Source organism: Colossoma macropomum, unplaced genomic scaffold (genome assembly GCF_904425465.1).
Source record: "Colossoma macropomum unplaced genomic scaffold, Colossoma_macropomum, whole genome shotgun sequence".
NCBI classification, from domain to species: domain Eukaryota; kingdom Metazoa; phylum Chordata; class Actinopteri; order Characiformes; family Serrasalmidae; genus Colossoma; species Colossoma macropomum.
In genome coordinates, this window is record NW_023494803.1 from 4,801,386 (window position 1) to 4,822,292 (window position 20,907).

Consider the following 20,907-nt stretch of genomic DNA (forward strand, 5'->3'; position numbering starts at 1 on the left):
GCACTTGAGTAATCAGATAATGTGAAACTCTTGGTCTACATGAATCAGACAGTAATCGGATTTCTGCTTTGCAACCAGCCAATAAACTCACAGAAGAAGACGAGACGTAAACATAACGTAAAACTCGAACTTCATGGCGTTTTTTTTTTAACATTGCGCTACTTTACCTGAAAACATGAACAAACATCATTCAGAAGATGAAAAATATTTAAATCCTTTATTTCGTGTTTGGTTTCAGCGCCGCTCCGAAAGTGTTATGCTGCGTCTCACGACATCCACCATCTGATCTCGCACATGCGCAGACGGAGAAATCCGAAAGAAATCAGAGTAAGAGTTCACATGCACTGAGAAATTAGATTACTGGGCTAAAATCCAGCTCTCTTTATCAGATTTCTTAATCGGATTTCTAGATCAGAGTATGGTGTTCGCACGACCATTTGAATAATGTGATATCTGCAGAAATCAGATTATGATCGGATTACTGAGCGCATGTTTACGCACTCATTGTTCTTCTTGTTTGCGAAGTGTGAGATGCTGGTAAACAGAGACAAGACATACAATCAAAACACTCATGTGGCTTCTATTTATTGATTGGCATCGCTGATCATTTGGATAACCGGTCAGAAAGGTTGTTAATTCAGATAAGCATCAGGTCAATCATGATTCTGTTACGAAACTCGCGGTCATGCAATATTCTCTCCTCGTCGATGGAACCACAAAGGAGAGGGCAATACTTGGGGATGAAACAAGAACTATTTCTGTTCTGTTCTCATGGTGCTTTCTCCACGTTTTGAATTGCCTCAGTTTATCTCTCCATCTTCCATTCATAGCCAGAGAGAGAGAGAGAGAGAATCTTCAGGAACATTCCACCAACAGAACTCTGGAACTCTTCTGTGTTCCCTTCACATCATACGGCATGCAACTGTTCTGCAGCAGAACGGAAACCGTCCAGTAAGAAGCACCGCCTTTAAGGTTAATATGTGTGCACACGCCTCATAAAACCAGAGCGAATTGACTTATATTGGTTCCACTGTTTTCCACCATGAGGACAATATTGTGGGACAGTTGCGTTGCATCAGATCACAGGGCAAAAAGACCACCACTGATAGAACAAGCATGTTGAAACATTCGCTAAACTGTGATAAGCTCTTACTCTTTTAATCATGATAAAAAGTCCAATAGCCGCTGTTTCAGCCTATATTATATACACTGATCAGGCATAACATTATGACCACCTCCTTGTTTCTACCCTCATTGTCCATTTTATCAGCTCCACTTACTATATAGGTGCACTTTGTAGTTCTACAGTTACAGACTGTAGTCCATCTGTTTCTCTGCATACTTTGTTAGCCCCCTTTTACCCTGTTCTTCAGTGGTCAGGACCCCCATGGACCCTCACAGAGCAGGTACTATTTGGGTGGTGGATCATTCTCAGCACTGCAGTAACACTGACGTGGTGGTGGTGTGTTAGTGTGTGTTGCGCTGGTCTGAGTGGATCAGACACAGCAGTGCTGCTGGAGTTTTTAAACACCTCAGTGTCACTGCTGGACTGAGAATAGTCCACCAACCAAAAATATCCAGCCAGCAGCGTCCTGTGACTACTGATGAAGGACTAGAGGATGACCAATACAAACTGTGCAGCAGCAGATGAGCTATCGTCTCTGACTTTACATCTACAAGGTGGACTGACAAGGTAGGGGTGTCTAATAGAGTGGACAGTGAGTGGACACTGCTGTGTCTGATCCACTCAGACCAGCACAACACACACTAACACCACCACCACGTCAGTGTTACTGCAGTGCTGAGAATGATCCACCACCCAAATAGTACCTGCTCTGTGAGGGTCCATGGGGGTCCTGACCACTGAAGAACAGGGTAAAAGGGGGCTAACAAAGTATGCAGAGAAACAGATGGACTACAGTCTGTAACTGTAGAACTACAAAGTGCACCTATATAGTAAGTGGAGCTGATAAAATGGAAAACTAGCGTAGAAACAAGGAGGTGGTCATCCAATATTATGCCTGATCGGTGTATAACTATATGAACAAATGGGGGCTGAGATTTGTGCATATTCTATTGAATATTGAATATTTTGTCAAATTACTTCCAATCACTACACAGTTGCCCTATTGAATGTAAAGATTTGTATTTTTCACTCTTGAGCATTTTGATTCCCCATCTTTAGCTAGTTTTGCTGTAAACTTCAAGCTGTTCTGTACGCTGATAAAGCTCACATTCGGCAATTTCATGTTAGGCCCTAAAGTACCTTTCACAATCTGACTGATGTGTAATGAGCATGGTGCACTTAAAACTAAAGCTAAGAAAATGTAAGTAACACTATTTTCTCATTTTTATATTACATCCATTTGATCCTCCATACGGAACAAAAATAAATATAAATTTGTCTTGAAAAGTACTTATATTATCTACATATTTTCAATAGACGGTTATAGAAACACAGCAAAATGAGCATATCCAAAGGCATGCCAACAGGGTAGTGCTGGTCACAGTAATGAATGGGCCCATCAGAGAGAGTGGTGTCGATAATGAGTCGGCCAATCAGATGGAGGTATCTGAATAACGGGCGGGGCTTGGTGAAATGAGAGATGAAAGGTTAACGCCTAGAAGCAGCAATGCAGTGAGTCATCTTGGTTTGGGGTCATGGGCAGTTTCTATGTTTTGTCAGAGAATTTTCTGTATGTTTTGGATATAAATACTGACATAATCTAGTTCAGCTGTTTTATTAGTATGTTGCTGTTGTCAGAAGAAAACCTTTTATCTCCAAAATGATAATTTTACAGGAGAAGGAAAAACTTACTTTCCTTTTAATATAAGTCAATGGAACCAGAATTTTTTCTAAGTCATTTTGGCCCATTCCTCATCATTTACACACAATGTAAGGGGCAACAGGCATTTTTAAATTATGTCAAAAACTGAAAAATGACAAAAAATGGAGATTCAAGGTTTTTGTCCAACAACAGCAATATGCAAAATAGCTCCAAAAGTCGGAGAATATCAAGTTGCCACTGGCTGTGTTACATATTGAATTCTAACCTTAGTGCAAACTGCTTCAGTATCTCTGCTTTGTTTTGAGAGGGTTCATATGATTTTGTGATATTCAGAAAGCGTGGGAGCGTAAATCTGGGTGAATGTTCTTCACCATTAGCTGATGGCCTAGTTTTATAGCCCACAACAAGATCCAATGAGTGTGAATGTTTGAAATGAGGTACAGACTCTATGTTTTACGGGAGAGTTCAATTTAAATCAGTTAAACAACAAACATTGTTATGGAATTTTGCAGATTAAACTTTTTGGCTATGGCCCAAAGAACAATGCCTTGGCGTTCTGGATTGAGATTGTACCTTCCCTTTCATTAATGAATACTGAGGTATAGCCAGTTGTTCAAGTAAAATTCCCAACACCCTAAAAAAAAATCTGTTTAGCTTCATTAAACGGTGACTTTGGGGAGTTACATGTTTAGTTGTACCATAATTAAGTAAAAGCGATGTTGACTGCTAGAGTGTCACCAAAAATTGGACATCACAGAAGAAAATAAAAGTGCTTGAAGCTGTAGAAAGAGAACTGGTAACCAGAGAATGACATTATTTGCGATAATTAAAAATGATGGTGTTCCTCTGCTCCTTACTAGAGGCTCTGTATGGGTAAAGATAAGTTGGATCAACTTAAAAAATTCTTAAATTCATCACTGCTAAACTTTGAAAGCAGCTCAGTGAACATACGCTCTTTAGGTGTGTGTGTGTATCTCTAAGTATTCTGGCTTCATTGAGCTTGTGAAAAAATTTGTGTGATTAATTAAGGACGTTTTTAAGTTGATCAGCTTTTACAGTGTAGGATGCAGCTTTTGCAGTGTGTCTGCTGGAAGCTTCTTTGTGACGGTGGAACTATATCACGCTGCAGGCTTCATTAAGGCATGTGAGGTGTGTTCTACTGTCCGACACACTCCATCAGTATGGGTTGTGTTTCTCGCACACGTTGTTGCTATCACGGTCACTTTGTTTTGTGTTTGAGAATCCTCTTCGGAGGTATATAAGCAGCCATTACAGTCACGTAGCTGAAAGATGAATAAATCCATCCACATAATTTGGTCATGAGTGATGAGAAACAGATCCGAACCAGACACAGATGAATTGGTGAGCGATTATCGTGGCCTGGCTGGCATTTAATAATGAAGCTGGCAAGTACAGGAGAATGTGACAGGTGGAGGATGTGACGCTTGTGGATGGGGTGTGGCTTGTACAGTAATTATCTGCCTTTAGACTTTGTCTCAGATGAATCTCGTTTGCCTTTCTGGGGCGTGGTTGTTGGCTGTGCCTTGCTCTTTTTGTGGGCGGAGTCCTGAGGTTTGGATTTTGGTTGTGGTGTTGGAAGTGGGCGTGGCTGCTGGGATTGCCGACGGAGGCGCTGGGGGGAGGGGCTATCTGTGCGGGAGGTGGAATAACTGCGGGGGGAGGTGCTAATGCTCCGAGGGCTTGGGGAAGCAGCGGGCCGGGAGACGCTGCGCAGAGCTGTCCGACTAGCGGTCGAAGGGGAGGGGCCTGATGCTGGGGGGCGGGGAGGTAGTGTTTTAGAGGAGCGGAGTTGAGGTCTGGGCTGTTGCTGATGGATACTTGCATGCTCACTGGCAGACTTCTGCATCCCAGAGCTGACAGAACTGAGGCAGAGAGAACAGATGTCAAGCAAGGACCTCTTTGTTTGTAACGTTAAAGCAAATCTAATTTACACACATTTCCCCTTATTCCAAATGTAGTTCATCAGTTCAGACATATTTTCTGTCTAAAGTATTTCCTTAGTTTTTGTACTAACGCAATGAGGCTAATGTAGCTAACACATAATGGAGGCTAACAGCCCACCAGTCAGCACAATGCAAAGTACATGCCTAAATTATTGCATGGCTACCTCAGTTGGCACCAAGTTATTGAATAATTTCAAAGAATGTCAAACAAAAGTACATTACATAGCTATAAAGAGCCATTTAGAAACAGCCGGAAGTACTCCTTCTTGAATCCTGAATTTTATTCATACTTATTCGTTTTGTATTGGTATAGACAGATATACAGGGTGATTCAAAAAGCTTCATCTGATTTCAAAGTGCCATATTTTTACAACCGTGAGGCGCCTAGGAACCAATCACATACAAATTGAAAGAGGGGGTCATAGAGTTTCAGACTGTCACCGGAAGATGGCTCCCTTCAGTCTGCGAGGAGATGCGACCCCTGAGCAGAAAGCGTTTTGCATTCTCCACTTTAATAAGAGTGAATCTGTCACATCTGTACAATGTGATTTTCGTGGGCAGTGAAACTTCAGCAGCTCAGAGCGTTCGTCGTTGGCTCCACAACACTAGATGATCTCCGAAATCGCACTGAAAGAGCCGTGAGTATGGGATGAATTTGACTATGGCGTTGATGTTGTCTGCACAGCTGAAGTAGATTCATACTGAGCACTTGAAAAAAAATAATAAACTTTATCTTCACTTAAACCATCTACAGTTTACCGCATTGTTCTGTAATGATTTACAAGTGAAATAAATCATTTTGAAATCGAATTAATCTTTTTTTACTGTATACTGCATACAGTATCAAAAATCCCATAAGCAAGTTTGTATGCGACTTGACATGGTTTGAGGCGAGTATGCAATGATATAGGCATTTCGCACAATGCTAATTGCTAAAAGCTTCTATTGCTTGTTAGCTACATTTTTATCCTTGGCCTCTTATTTCTGTTGGCTCATATTAGAGCCCAGCTTACTATTAAATAAATTCATACTCATGTGATCTATATCTCTAGGTATGATTTATGTACACATTGTTCTCATGAACCATGACTTTGTGACCTTCATTTTTATTACTATGTTAGACTTCAGCTCTATTTTGTATGTTTGTAAGTCACGTGACTGTTGGTGGGCAGGTATCTTTTTGATGTCGCGACCTGCCCCAATATAAACATGTTTGATGCCCAAAGAAGACCATAGAGCTGCATTGATATAAAGAGCACGAGTTTTATATTTTTATTCATTTGTTAGTTTGTAGCACCAATCTGGCTTAGCTGATTAACTACATTTGGAGTAAGGGTACAGTTATAACATTTACAGTCAAGCTAGGTGTAAAAAAAACTTCTATGTGTAAACATAGTGCACTTTACACCAACTATGATAGATAAAGAATAATTAAGAATTAGGAACTCACCTGGGCTGAATGAAAGAGACGGATCTCTGAGTTTGAGGGACGGTCCCGGTTCCTGACTGTATGGAAGGCTTCTTAATAGGTGTGGCCGGTCGCGGGATCCGGCTCCTCATTCGTCCATCCACTCCCCTCACTCTGGCTGAGTCGTCTGATTGATGAGTGTCGTCCTCCGAGGCAGTTGCCGACAGGGTGGGGGATGGGGAGGAGGTGGATTGGGGGCGTAAGCGGGACTGTTTCCGTTCCAGAACGAGGCGGGCCAAGTGTGGGCGTCGGCTTCTGCGGGCCCGCTGTGAGTCTTGGCTAGTTTGAGATGACCGGTCTGAACCAGTTTCCTCTTCCGACATGAGCACTGGGATGCGACTCCGCCTCTGTGGGCGGGGCACGGGTTCCGCCTTTCTGCTATCTGACTTTGCTTCTTCCTGTAACTCCATCTCCTTATTTGTGTCACTGGACAGTGTAGGACAAACTCCAACTTGAATCTCACTCTGCGCTTCAATTTGTTTTACTAAAGCAGGAACATGTTCCACTTTAACCTCCATTTTGGTCTCCATGAACTGAGCTACTTGGCGCCTGATGACTGAAGATTCTTGCTGGTCACGGATCTCAGCCAAGGGTTCTGGCTCAGGCCTCTGATCTGCAGAGGAGCTTTTTTCTTCTTCTTCTTCATTCTCATCTTTTCTTTCTCTCTCCTCACCCTCACTCTCTCTTTCCTTCTCCTCCAGATTGCCCTGCAGATCCCCCTCTAAATCCTGAGCAAAAATGTCCTTCTCACCTCTGCTTATATCTTCTTCCTCTCCCTTTGTTCCGTAATCATTCAATGGCTCCTTCTCTCCTTCTTTATCTTCTGCCTTCCACTCTTCTCTGTCTCTTGCCTGGCTCTTGACTGCTCTTTCTAGAGCGATCTCCTCACTATTGCTTTCTTCTTCTTCCTTCTCACTCTCTTCCTTCCTCTCCTCTTCTTCCTCTTCCTCCTCCTCCTCTCTCTCTTTCGCCTCTCTTTGCTCACGCTCCAGTGACGGCTCTTCGTCCAGCCCAGGCAGCTGGTGCCTGGCCGTCATGACATTCAAGTGTGTTGTCTCAGCGATGTGCACGAACGTGCGCTCCACTTTGGTAAACGGAGGTGAGGACGAGGTGCCGCCAGTGATCACGGCAACGGTTGTCATGATGATGGGCCTGGGCTCGGACTTGAGGACGGATGAGAGGGTCCCGGGCTCTGATTCGTCTGGCACCAACCGCTCACCCTGTGGCGTGAGCGCCGCTAGTGTCCCCTGACCATCGCAGGGGGAAATCAGCCCGTTACCAGGGGAGCCAGCCCCGTTGCCGGCAGAAACGAGCACTAAGGTGCGGGAACCCTCCTCCTGGTCGGGGTCTCGGTGGGGCGGAGCCAGAAGGGTGGAGGCCGCCCCCTCTGGGCTTCCGTCACTACTCTGTGGGCTTCCGTCACTGCCAGACCCTCTGCCCACCTCTCTGTGCGGGTCAAACATCAGCACGCCCGACATGAAGTCTACCCGCTTCGGCCTCGTCTGGGCTGTGGGCTCCACCTCCGCTGACTCCTGCGCACAGAAAAAATAAAGAAGGTTTTTATTCAAGTAATTTATTCAGCTCCGAATGACTCACCTTAGCTAAAGTGGAGAAGCTTGTGGGTGGAAAATACAACACCATGCTGCAAGCGGGCTAATGATACATTTGTATCCTGAAACGACTATGCTGAACAGGCACTTGCAAAGAAAAAGGAAAAACAAAAGCTGCCTCATATCAATGTTAACCTTTCTAAAGTTATAATTGTGTTGCTATACATTTGATTTACATAACATAATTAGCTTGTTGCATAATGAATTACATATTAAACTTTTGGACAGGTTCAAGTCTGCACTTCTGCAAAACATGACTGTACAGAAAATAACCTTTTATCAATTTCAAATCCTAAAATACCTACTCTTTTACTTACAAACATGAAATAGACTTAAAGTTCAAAGTCTGCACTTTCAAGAGAATTTTTTGGCTTGTTTAAATAAGCTGACTGAGAACTAATTAAACAAAATGCAGGAAGCAGCTTACATGAGAATTTTGGCCTGATACTGAGATCAGACGTATTGTGTATATATATATATACAAGGTAGAAATTGAGACTAGATCCACTTTGATTAGCACTGAAACTTTCATTTTGTAGAGTTACAAATGCATAAAATGAATAAAATTTAGATATTTTAGCATAGTAGTCCAGCGTAAACGTTGTACTTATCAGGAGTCGATAAACATAAAATCAATTATCAGTTTGAACTATTGCTCAAATCTATTTTTTAAAGCAAATATCTGCCAATACATATATGATTTTGATATCATTGCGCATGGCTAATTTTAAGGTGTACACAAAATAGGTGACAATCGAAGACAGACGCAACTTACGTAATTCTTCAGATCATTTAATCATGTTTTGGTTGTACACAAGCTTTGCAGGATTGTCTTAAAAGGATGACATACATTTTTAAAAAGGCACCACAGTCTATTTTACAGTGTAGTTATTTTCTCTCCCTTTTTTGTTCTTAAGAATTAGCCCGTTTGTGATTTCAAGTGTAGCCTCAAAGACAGTGCTTAGCCAGCATGTATATACAGCACGTAAGCAGACAAAGCAAGCGTGACATTGTAATGTGTTCGTCTAGCAGCGTGTCTAACGTCGTCTGAAGAGTAAATTTTATTACAAAAGCTAAAATACATGCTTTGTATTACAAGTGTATTATACAGTCATTATTGCATTAAAAAAAACACACCCAGTTATGCTCGAAAAGGCTCTCTCTGCTCATCAACCCTAAAACCTACATCACAGTTCACAGATGTGATGATTCAGGGGTCAGCTTTACCCACACATTTTACAACATCTATTGGAATAGTCTTCCTCATGTTGAGTCACAGCCAGTGTGACAATTACATTTTCATAATTAAACTTTAATAGTGTTAAATAGTTTGTCTTTATTTAAATGTTTATATCAATAAAAGTAGATTTTATACATACAGTTCGCTATGTAATATTTCTCTGTATTTAAATTTTCATCTCAATAAAAGTCATGAAACCATGAATTTATTCGCTAGATAAAGTTCGCTCTTCAATATTTCTCTATATCAAACTCTCTGTTTGTTTCTGTCACATTTGTTTCAGCTCCACTGAATGTGAGTAGCACCTGGAATGCTTGGATTTTCTGTGGATCCATTTTTCTGAGTTTAAGATCATTCTGAGGATCTTAGGTGCTCAGCTCTAGTCTTGGACAGCCACAGCACTGGACAGTCCAGCGTTTTCTTTTCTCAAACACACTCCATTAAGAGCTAATAGATGCATTATAGAAAAGACACTACACCGTCCTGTGCTCTGACTGGCCAGAACTGTCACTGGCCACCTTTTGGCTTAACGCCCAAATCCCTGAAGGGCTAAGAGAAGCTCCAGGCTTGGTTCACTTTTTAACATGGAGAGCAGCCTGGTGTAGAAGAGATGGCTTGTTATTTTTGAGCTGAGTGATGTACGGGTTATAGAACAGTGATATGGGGCAGTTTCAACAGGGCTTGAGGAAGCAGTGAAATATGCAACAGTACATTATTATGGAAATTTACAGTGAGTATATTCACCAACAGTTATTTACAAACTACATTACATCCTCCAGCCTTCATTATATGATGAATCGCACCGTCTTATACTCCTAAATACCAGAAACAAATGGGGCAGACTGTTGTCCAGCTAACTACTGAGCTCATCTAAGCTTTTCATGTGACACAGTAGAGAATCATTGTTTTCACACAACTTTTCATTGTTTTCACTGCTTACAATGTTCATGTTGAACTTGATGAAGCTAAGATGGCTGACCAGGGAAGGACCAGCCTACAGATAACACAACCAGGGAGTGGAAAAAGAACTGGTCAAATCTGTTATATCATACCATAGAGATCAGAGCTGTTCAGAGTGACAATAATAAAACACAGAATTGGATATGGTAATACTGTTCTCTGAATAAACACTGTGGTCATAGTATTCATAATGGGCTCAGAGATGCTTGTATAGATATGCATGTTTCAAATTATTCCGATAAACACAGATATTTTGTCTGCTGTCACATTTATAACCCTGGTGTTCCAGTCTTTCTGGTTTGTAGAAGTAAATGATAAAAATCAGCACAATTGCTCACTACAAAACTGAAAACCTACATGAATCACCCAGGCCTTTAGGAAGACATTTGGCTAAGGAGTTACCATCAGCCCTCTTGTATAAACAGCAGGCTACATGCTGTACACACGTATTAATAGCATGGACCCTTTTACATCACGTATTCTTTCCATACTACCTCGACCACACAGAGCTAGAAGTAAGCCATGCTTGTGATATACAATGTAAACAGTAGATTGATGTAAACTGCATTTAAAACACTAAAAGCAGCATGTGCAGATTACGGAAACCAACCGCCAAGATCCTTTGAACCGCCAAGATCACTGTGGTGCGAAAAATCTAAACACAGAAGCATCACAGTGTGTTTTGAAGTCTTACAAGGAATACTCCGCCGCTTTTCAACCTAATCCCTATCTGCCACATCTGTGCCAATTACCATCAGAATCGAAAACATACCATAGAAGCCAATGGCTAGCAGCTGAATTCCATGAATGAATTGTTAAAAATACAAAACGACAACACTTTATAGTTAAACTACACTACATAGTGTTACTTAGGATGAGACAGACATGAAAGAATGTCTTATGAAAGCTGCAGCTGCAAAAGTGTGTTTTGAGCCATCAGGTTAACACACTGATATTACTGTCTACAGCATCCAATGGGATAAACTGACTGTTCATTACGAAGGAGGCAAACGAGTAGTATGATAACAAACACCTTTTTAAGTAAAACATTCACAATTTTTATGCTATGATGCTTTTTGGGAATTGACGTTATCCAACAGTAAGGGCAAAGTAATATCATATTCCATAAAAAGGAATGCAGCCATGGTACTAATGCCTACCAGATGGAATACAATACACCCATTTTAGCATCACTACAATGACTGTTGTCGTTGACTTTTACTGGATTTTAAAGCGCTTCATGGCTTAGCACCTTCATACATCTCTGAATGTCTGTCTATGTTACTAACCAGGGTTTAAAATCATTCAAGTGCTGGCCTACCAAATATTTTAAGAGTTAAGCACAAGAAGTGGTTAAGCAGCCTTTTGCTTTATACGTCTAAAGATTTGGAGCTCCATATTCATCAGGCTCAAAAAAACAGCTCAAAACACATTTTTAATAGACATTTGTCATACAAAAATGTTAGGTATATGAAATATCTTTATGTGTACCTTCAATTTTTTAAATAATTTGAATTATTTTATGCCATAAAATATATTCTTTGATCATTTATTTTTTCTTATTTTTAACAATTTGTTCATTTTTATCTTAATGCTTTTGTTTGCCATGTCTTTTATTTGTTTTGTAAAGTGATTCTGTACAATGTTTTGAACTGTATTTTTTTCCCTTCGTAATTTCTCGTACCTGTCTCCCCCTCTCACACAATGCTACCAAGGTTGGGAGCTTCCTATGAGACATGTAGCAACAAAGCTTCCTACGAGACAAGTGAAGCGCCACCACATCTTTTCAAACTGCCGCTAATGCAATGTCCCTGGACAGCACAACACACTTGGAGGAGAACATTAAGTTCTCTCTCTTATGTCAGCTAACAGAGGTCTGTGTTTGCTAGCATCACACTGAGTGTTGGGGGAGAGGGAGGACCATCTAGTACCCACCTAGAGAAAGCGAGGCCAATTATGCTCCCAACCATGGAAGGTTGAGCTGTATTTTAAATGTTGCTATATAAATAAAGATGTGATTTTGACGGACCTACGAGTTTGTTGCTGCTGGCACAAATTCAGGCAAAGCATGTTAAGAGAGGCTCCTTTCTCTTCTGCAGCTTGACAAATAACAGCTCTATCCAGTCTTTAGTGTTAGCAAAATAAAAGGAACAGGAAACAAAAGCGATACACCAATAAACGAGTGTCAGTCAAACTGTTATCTGACTCACTCTTAGGTTCACTGTACCTCCATTATTGAAGTCAAACGTGTTGTTAGTGATATTTACAGATTAGAAAAAAAAAAGACTGATTAAGCCATGTGGTCAAAGACTAATCTAGTCCAGGCTTAATCTACATACAGAAAAAATACACCTTGTCCACTGACAAGCTGGCACAGTAAACCGCAGTGCCAGCTTGAGTCTGCAACTTGAACAATGATGCATGTGTTACATGAGGTGCTGTTTTTTGAGTGAGTGATTCATTAAAAAAGTTTTCTGATTCACAGATATCAATGTCATGAAGCACAGCTTAAGGATGTGTATGCATGACGAAATAATCAAGCAAAAAAAAACATACAATCATTTGCTTAATGGAAAAATGTAGTCAAGTATGCGAATGTGCATATTCTTCTCACAATCAATACAAAAATATGCAACTAAATAAGAGACTTTTCTTTCAAGGAACAGAACTATTGCCTTCACATCTATTGCCCTTCGATACATCTTGTAATATATGGATTCCATATATTCATATTCGCCGATTTCCAACAGCACATCATCATCTGTCACACCTGTTGAGTTTAAGCAGCATTTCTGTAAAGACTTTCACAAAGTCATGTAAGAACCTCAACAGAGCGAGGGAGTTCAAACACATCAGTTATTAGTTATTATTAGTTATTACTGTAACTGCTTCAAACACGTCTCATGCCGCATGACCCTTTACTCTGCCTTTCTGCTACTGGCACACATACAGTGTAAGTTAGCCATTATGCTAACTGTAATGCGTTTCCCTGTGCAGTCTAATTCAAAAAAGCTAAGTAATGCGTTTCATTAAAAGCACACGAGTGAATGCATATGTTTGAGGGAAATGGGAGGAGGGTAACCGTTTGAAAATGCAAAAAGACAAAGCAAGTAAGCTTTGCAACAACAAACGTATGCTTATCAAGGAAGACAAATTTTTGAAGATATATATATGGACACACATACACACGCAGCAGACTTCCCACAGGGCTCTAGCTCTAGCACCATCCTCAGACGACGTCTAGTATTACTATGTGAGGTATTGAAAATGCCATTAACAATCACACTCCACACATACACTATCCAAGCAGTAATGTTCCAACACTATGCATCAGCTCTAACACTGGCGCTGGCATTGTATACTGTGTGATGCATGTTACTGTCTGTCCCTTTCTCCTGCAGTGACGGGTCTATAAGATGCTGGCTTGCTCATATGGAGCAGCCTATTTATTCACATTCTGTCACACTCACTTAGGAAAGTCATCCATTGTGTCTGCGGTGGGTGCTGGAAGTGGACAGGTTTGGGGGTAACTGGCGCTGGGGTCGTTACAATGACGTACGAGAGCTGAGCTGGGAGAAGAGCTTAGTGTGCAAACACTGTCCTTCTGCTGTCCTCCAGCAACATGAAACACACACACATACAACGGAAGAGTGGGCGATATAGCGGAAATATTATATCATGATACTTATCACGATAATATCATGAAGACATTATCATGATAAAGAACACATATAACAATTTTTTTTTTTTCTGCAGTTTGATGAGTTGAAACTCATTAGGGCCTGACCGATATATCAGCTAGCCAATATTATCTGTCCATACTGAAGTCCCCCAGATTTATCAGTAAACGGAAAAAACCCCAAAATTTAGCTTGATGTATATTGTAGATAAAGACAGGTTGTACGCCAGTCTTCGCAGAAACTGTTCAGTTTAGGAATTGGCACAACTGAGAGCTGACAGTCGTATTTTACAATTCATAGCCGACAACTGACAATCATGTCGGTCTAGTAAAGTGCTGTTAGAGGGGAACTCCATCGACTCTGCATAATTAAATGGCTGAGATGTAAGCAAAGCCATTCAGAGTGGTTTGGTGTGAAACTTACTGACCGGACTGTTCACAGTGGTGGTGATAGGAACCAGACGTCCACCTCTAACAGACCCCTCACAGAAAGTTATTACATGAAAAGGTTAGATATATGCTGCTTGATGTCTGTCACATTATTTTACAGTATAGTGATTAAGTTTTCGCTTAAAATATATTTGAATATATTTATTTTAATCCAGTCGAGATGGAGGGGTACATGCAAGGCATTGTAAGCCAAGATAGTCCCCTAAGAAAACTTATTTTCTTCCAGATTTATGACTATTTAACCATCATCAAGATTACATATAAAACTCACTGCTCCACTGGTGTTTTTGGATAGTAAATAAAATGGCTATATTTCTGGTTCCTGTCACCACTACTGTAAAGACTGTCTGTAAGCTTCCTTACAATGAGCCATTTCTCATCAAACCACTCTGAATGACTGTTGACATCTCAAGGACTGAATTATTCAAAAAATTGGATGTGGAACTGGTGGAATTCCCTTTTAAACTGGTGGTTTATTTTTTGACCATATTCAATTATACTGGCCAATATTATCAGTTAGCAGAATTTTTAGCTTCTTAAAATCAGTATTGGTAACAAATGTAGGATCCAATTTAGCAACAAAAAACATCCAAAGTTTTGCATACTGCATATCACTACACCCAATGTTGACCAATTATGCTCTCTTGGTGTTTCTCTTGGTATTCAAACTTGCAATTTTTTGTTATGCCAGTTGTGAGCCCCGGCTAAACCTCTTTTTAACAAAAAACTGTGTTCTGTAAGTGTGGACGAAATCCAAAATATGCTTAGAAAAGCTTACTGTGTTGTAATTTATCATGATAGTGATCATCATATCGTCCACCGCAACACACACACATACACTTGCATGTGCTTATCATAAAAAAACACAAAGCAGACCGACTCTTTCTCTTCCTCTGTGTCAAATTCTCAGTCTCTCAATGTTTTCCTTTTTTCCCCACCGTCATCTCCCAGGTATAGGTACACGGATACATGGAAACTGTACTGCACATCTTGCATATTACTGAAAACTAAAAAAAAAAAATACCTGAACAGTTTATCTAAATGCTATTGCGTTCTACACACAATAAGCAAATTCCTTCAGGTAGTGATTTGGCTACTCTTGCTTGACATTCATAATACAATACAATATACTATTCAATCGCTATAACCTTGTAATTCCCATCATATAGATCAATTTAATTTGTTGGTGGTAATGGTGGTGATGATGGTGGTGGTGGTGAAGATGTCAAAGACAAATTCAGAATAGTCCTAGTAACTTCAAGAGAAGTATGGCTGGCCCGCTACTCAATGTGACTGAGCATGTACGCTCTTAAAATGGTCCAGTTTAAAAGAGTTAAAAACGTTTTCTTTTGCATCTATAAAGGAGGTGAAATACAATTGTACAGTGTCTCTGTGGGTTTATACATTTTTAGAGCAAGCGTCTCTCTTTTCTCGTCATTTTCTTTGCAGCCGACGGCGGAGTTGTATCCAAGGAACAGATGCTCCCCTGACCGTGGCTTGATTCCACACACACACACACACGCACGCATTCTCATAGCTCACAATCACAGGCCAGGTTTATTGCACAATTTGTGATGAAAATCTTTTCCCTGTTTCACTCCTTGTAAACGGTCTCTGGGTAAAGCAGAGTATTTCCCTTCTTTAAAGCTGGACTGCATGTGTGTGTGTGCGTGTGTGTATGTTGTTGCGTATGTAAGGATCACGTCTTGTTCATGAGTTTAGCCAACATTTGCTGAATGTGTAGCCGGGAGATGTTGAGTACGGAGTGCCGTGCTCTGGGGTTGCCTGGTAATACGGTCATGTGTCTGCGGTGGGCGTGGCGGTGAGCGGGGCTGCTCTCAGCCGAGCGGCTGCGCTGAATGGCTGGCCCCCCGAGGGCGGGGTCGTGGGGGAAGGGTTCCGTCTCCATGGTGGAGGAGGAGAACACATACGACGCCAGTCTTCTCAAATGGGCGGGCCTCGGGAAAGAGTGTGGTGGGTGTGGCCTGTCCTCCTCCAACTGAAAGAGACCAATAAGAGCGGAGGGATCAGGCGGGGGAAAAAAAGACTAATGCGCGAAAACTAGTCAAAAAATGTTGTGTGCTTTATATATGTGTCTACATATGTGCGTGTTCCTGAGCCTATAACACGCAAAACACACACTAGAAGCACCAGCGAGATTCACTTCTTCCATATTAAGTAATGAGTGTCAAATGGGTTGTACATAATGTAGATATGTTCTTCCGATTATGAGGACAGGCTTAATGTAAAGACATATATTTGCTCTGCTTGTGATATATGTGAGGAAAATAGGTGAGTATATATTTGATGCTTGGAAGGAGCTGAGCTTTTCAGACAGACATCTGTGTGACTATGAAATGTGCAAATAAACCTTGCCTGTGAATTGTGGAGAGAGTGAGGCTGAGCATCCATACAGTCATGCAACAAATCACACAATCAGGCGGACAGACAAAGCTAAAAATAAAGGCATCCTCTCTCTCACACACACTTCAGTATACACAAGCTTACACTCACAAACACTCACACAGTTAATGTTAATGCAATTTTCACATCCCCTCAGTTTTTCCCATTATGGGAAAAAAAACAGACACTGCACTGCTTCTGTACTCCAGTGATATCTATAAGCAGACTGCACAGGCAATAAAACCTTAGAGAACAAAATGTAAGTTCACACTATTTCAAACTATGTACAAGACTGATGGAAAACATCTACCGTTACAGTATAAACAAAAATTAATATCTTTTACATTTTAAACATGAGCACTTCAAAGAGTCTCTCTGACATCATGTCTTTTTCAAAAATAAAACAAAAAACACATCACAACAGAATGCCATCTATGAGTACCAGACTTGCTCACATAGATGTAAATACCTGAGAACCAACACTTCATATACTATGTATATATGAACAACACATAACAACAACAGTCATACCAACACCAGATAATAATATTCAAAAATCTATGCTGGAGAGCAAACATAGATTTTGTTTTTGGAACGGGCTGCAGAACATTTATAACACAGAAACCTCTTAAAAGCCTTTTGCTGCAAAGCTTTTAAGTCAACAATTACAAATGCACAAATGGAAAACTAAAAAAAAAAACGATCACCAAAAAAAAGTGATCAGAACCAAATGGCAGCTGAGGCTCAAACCCCTACACTGACACATTCATTCACAACCAGCTCATCATCTCTTCACTGACAGATGAATGAGGGAATTAATTAAATCATTTTTTAACTAAGATCTTAGTCTTTAGTTTTGCCCTGGAGTTCCAATGCTAGTGCCACTAATAAGTCATTGATGCGTATATTCCACTAATTAGCATCATGTAAACTGGATGCTCAAATCATCACACACTTGTCTCAGTTGCATATGTAGCACATGATGCTAACTGGTGGGGTGTAAGCTACAATCTATATAGCCATTACTTGTTAGCTACAGTAGCCTTCAGTGCAAATCTGAAGAAGGAAATAGTGTAGAGGTAAATTCGATTTTTCACTATTTCCTTAACCAAAGACTACATGCGACCACACACAAAACAGTCATCTGCCCCGCCCCACACGCAGACACACACAAAGGTGCGTTCTTACCTGTCTATGTGGTCCGAATGGCTCGGATTCCCTCCTGTGCGGGCTGGTCTGAGGCAGCGAGTGACCTGGCGAATGGGTGGTGCTTGGACCCGCCCCCTCCTCTCCAGCCAATCCCATCATCCCTCGCTGCGTTTTGGGTCGGACCACAGCCTCTGCACCTCCTCGCCTTCTCCTCTCCTCATGCTCCTCCAGGGGACGTAGCTCCTCTGGCTCTTCGTCAGTGGTGCCCGAAGTGGTTGGCTCTGCCCCTGGGTGGAAGTCCCTCAGCTCTGTCTCCTTATCAATGATGACCCACTCCCTGCTGTCGAAATCCTCCTCCTCTGCCAGGGGCACAGAGCGTATAAAAGCATTGCTGTGGGCCTCCTGATCCCCATCACCCGACACATCATGGCGGCCTGCGGCCTGGCGGTCTACCTGGCCAGTGTCCAGCGAGAGCATTTGGGCCGGCTGTGAAGAGTACACATGCCGGGAGGGGGAACCCAGCATGTCCAGACGGGAGCTGTCACCAGAGAAAAAAACAACATTGAGTTCAACTGCTTTATCTGTGGTACCAGAGACGAAAACTCTGCCATTAGAAGGAAATTTATATATTAGTATTACTGTAGAACACTCTCATAAACTACAGTCTGTCACCTCAAGGAATGTGCATTCTGTATCCTAAGACTTAATGTCAGTTAAGCACTAATATTACCGTATCACAATACACAACCGCAGTAAACTGGTGCCTTAATGACTGCAGACTAAAAATCCACTAACACAAATGCAAATTTAGCAGTTCACAGATTTACATTTGAAAACATGAGCTTATGAGCTATCGCCAACACTAGAGCTAACTGGTGCAGCAGTAGATGGTGACTTGATGCCTCTGACACAAAGTGTTTTCTCCTCAGTGGATGATGTGATGTTAATTTTTCAAGGGAACATTAAGTACAGGGAGATATATATCTTGTTACTGTTTCTAGCTAATGCAAGATAGTTATGCTAGTTAGTTTTGCACTCACATCTCTGCCTTTAGCAGTGCATTCTTGGCAACACATTCACATTAAGGTAATGGCGTGTTGTAGGAAAATATAATGCATTTACTTAATGTTAAATACAAGCAAAATTCCCACAATACCTTACAGCACATCTCTGAATTGTAGGCCTGTACATTTTTTCCATTACTTTCCGGGATGCAGTGTAACCAATATGCAAATAGTGATTTCAGGATCGCTACTGCAGTGTAAGAAACACCTCAATAGTGATTTGAGTATTTAGTAGGACAGTTAACCTAGTACTCAAGTACTCATGCACATCACTGCCTCTTTTAAACATAAACCTCTTGTGACAGAAGATAAAACAAACGGTTTCTCCACAGCTCAGCAGGTGATAATCAAAGTTAACTGTCTTCTACAACTTTTGTTTAAAATTACTTTACTTTTTTCTTTTTTTTTGAACCTCTAAAAATGCATAGGATTCGAAACAGCATTTAATATCACGCTGAGGGTACTGTTTGAATTATGAATTGTGCAATATTTAACCCCTTTCTGCAAGCCCCCTTGTAACCATTCCGCCAGCGCAATGGAAATAAGACTCACCGGATTACATGTGAGTTGTAAGATAACATGTTCTTTAGTAAAGTTGAAGTTAATGGACCACATGGCATACACTATATGGACAAAAGTATTGGGACGTACCTCTTAATCATTGAATTCAGATGTTACATTCAGTCCCATTGCCACAGGTGTATAAAATCAAGCACCTATCCGTGCAGTCTGCCTTTACAAACATTTGTGAAAGAATGGGTCGTTCTAAAGAACTCACTGAATTCGAGCACGGTACTCTAACAGGATGGCATAGTTGCACCAAGTCATAGTTGCACCAAGTCAGTTCGCAAATTTTCTTCCCTCCTAGATATTCCACGATCAACTGTGGTATTAGTGAAAAGTGGAGGCATTTAGGAACCAAAAACTATGTCATGGTGTGGGTTTCCATGGCCGAGCAGCTGTGTGCAAGCCTTACATCACCAAGCACAATGCCAAGCACTGGATGGAGTACACCGCATCTGGACTCTGGAGCAGTAGAAACGTATTCTGTGGAGTGACGAAACAGGCTTCAATTGGCAGTCTGATGGTCGAGTCTGGGTTTGGTGAATGCCAGGAAAATGTTACCTGCCTGACTGCATTATGCCAACTGTAAAGTTTAGTGGAGGAGCGATAATGCTAATGTTGTTGTTTTTTAGTGGTTGACCTTGGCCCCTTAGTTCCAGTCAAGGGAAATTTTAATGATTCAGCACACCAAGATATTTTGGACAATTCTATGCTTCCAACTTTGTGGGAACAGTTTGGGGAAGAACCTTTTCTGTTCCAGCATGACTGTATCTCAGTGCACAAAGCAAGGTCCATAAAGGCATGGCTGGGTGATTTTGGTCTGGCCCACACAGAGCCCTGACCTCAACCCAATAGAAAACTTTGGGATGAACTATAACGGAGATTGCGAGCCAGGCCCTCTCGTCCAACATCAGTATCTGACCTCACAAAGGCTATTCTGGATAATTGGGCAAAATCACCTTTGCTAAACTCTGCAAATAAACAGAAATTGTGCACTAAAATTTGCAGAAAAAAAGGAAAATGGCATATAAACACCTAGTTCCCTGTGAAGATGCTGAAGCTGAAGATGGGGAAAATCAACAAAATTTGTACTTTGATAGGGGGTGTTTAAATGTTTGTACTGAACTGTATTCTTTCCCCAAAACGGCACTTAAAGAGCATTTCCCTAAGAAATGAGATACATGCTTCTTGAGCAAACTTTAAAATTAAATTGAAAATTAGTGAGGTAAAAGACACAGACACACACACTCCTCACCGTTTGTCACAGGCATCTCCCCTCCCATCTCCACCAGACAGTCGGTCCGATTCAGGGCTGTTGACTCGGCGATACCTGAGGGGCCGTCCATGAGCCCCAGGGGATTCTGGGTCTCCGGCCCTTGGGGAGACGGGCCGCACCACTCCAGCTTGCTCCTCCTCCTCTGCATTTACCTGGGTCTGACAGAGACACCAAGTATGACATAAACAGCAAAGTCTGCAAAGTTCATTTTGCTTTTGCATGGTACGATATTCCATTACACTAAGATGATTCTTATTAATGCTTTTATTGCGATTACATTGCTAAGTGCTG

The 20,907-nt window shown here is 41.3% G+C and overlaps 1 protein-coding gene across 2 annotated transcripts in view; it reads right to left on the reverse strand.

Moving 5' to 3' along the window:
• Window positions 1–2,968: 2,968 nt before the first annotated feature.
• The window catches only part of ttbk1b (tau tubulin kinase 1b), a 35,365-nt gene continuing 17,426 nt past the window's right edge, over window positions 2,969–20,907 (reverse strand). For both annotated transcript variants that reach the window (XM_036593405.1, XM_036593406.1), the window contains 4 exons: window positions 20,596–20,774; window positions 17,752–18,250; window positions 6,204–7,753; window positions 2,969–4,672 (listed from right to left, as the gene is read on the reverse strand). In XM_036593405.1, the coding sequence (XP_036449298.1) occupies window positions 4,264–4,672; window positions 6,204–7,753; window positions 17,752–18,250; window positions 20,596–20,774 (2,637 nt within the window). In that variant the 3' untranslated portion in view covers window positions 2,969–4,263. The remainder of the gene's footprint in view (window positions 4,673–6,203; window positions 7,754–17,751; window positions 18,251–20,595; window positions 20,775–20,907) is intronic.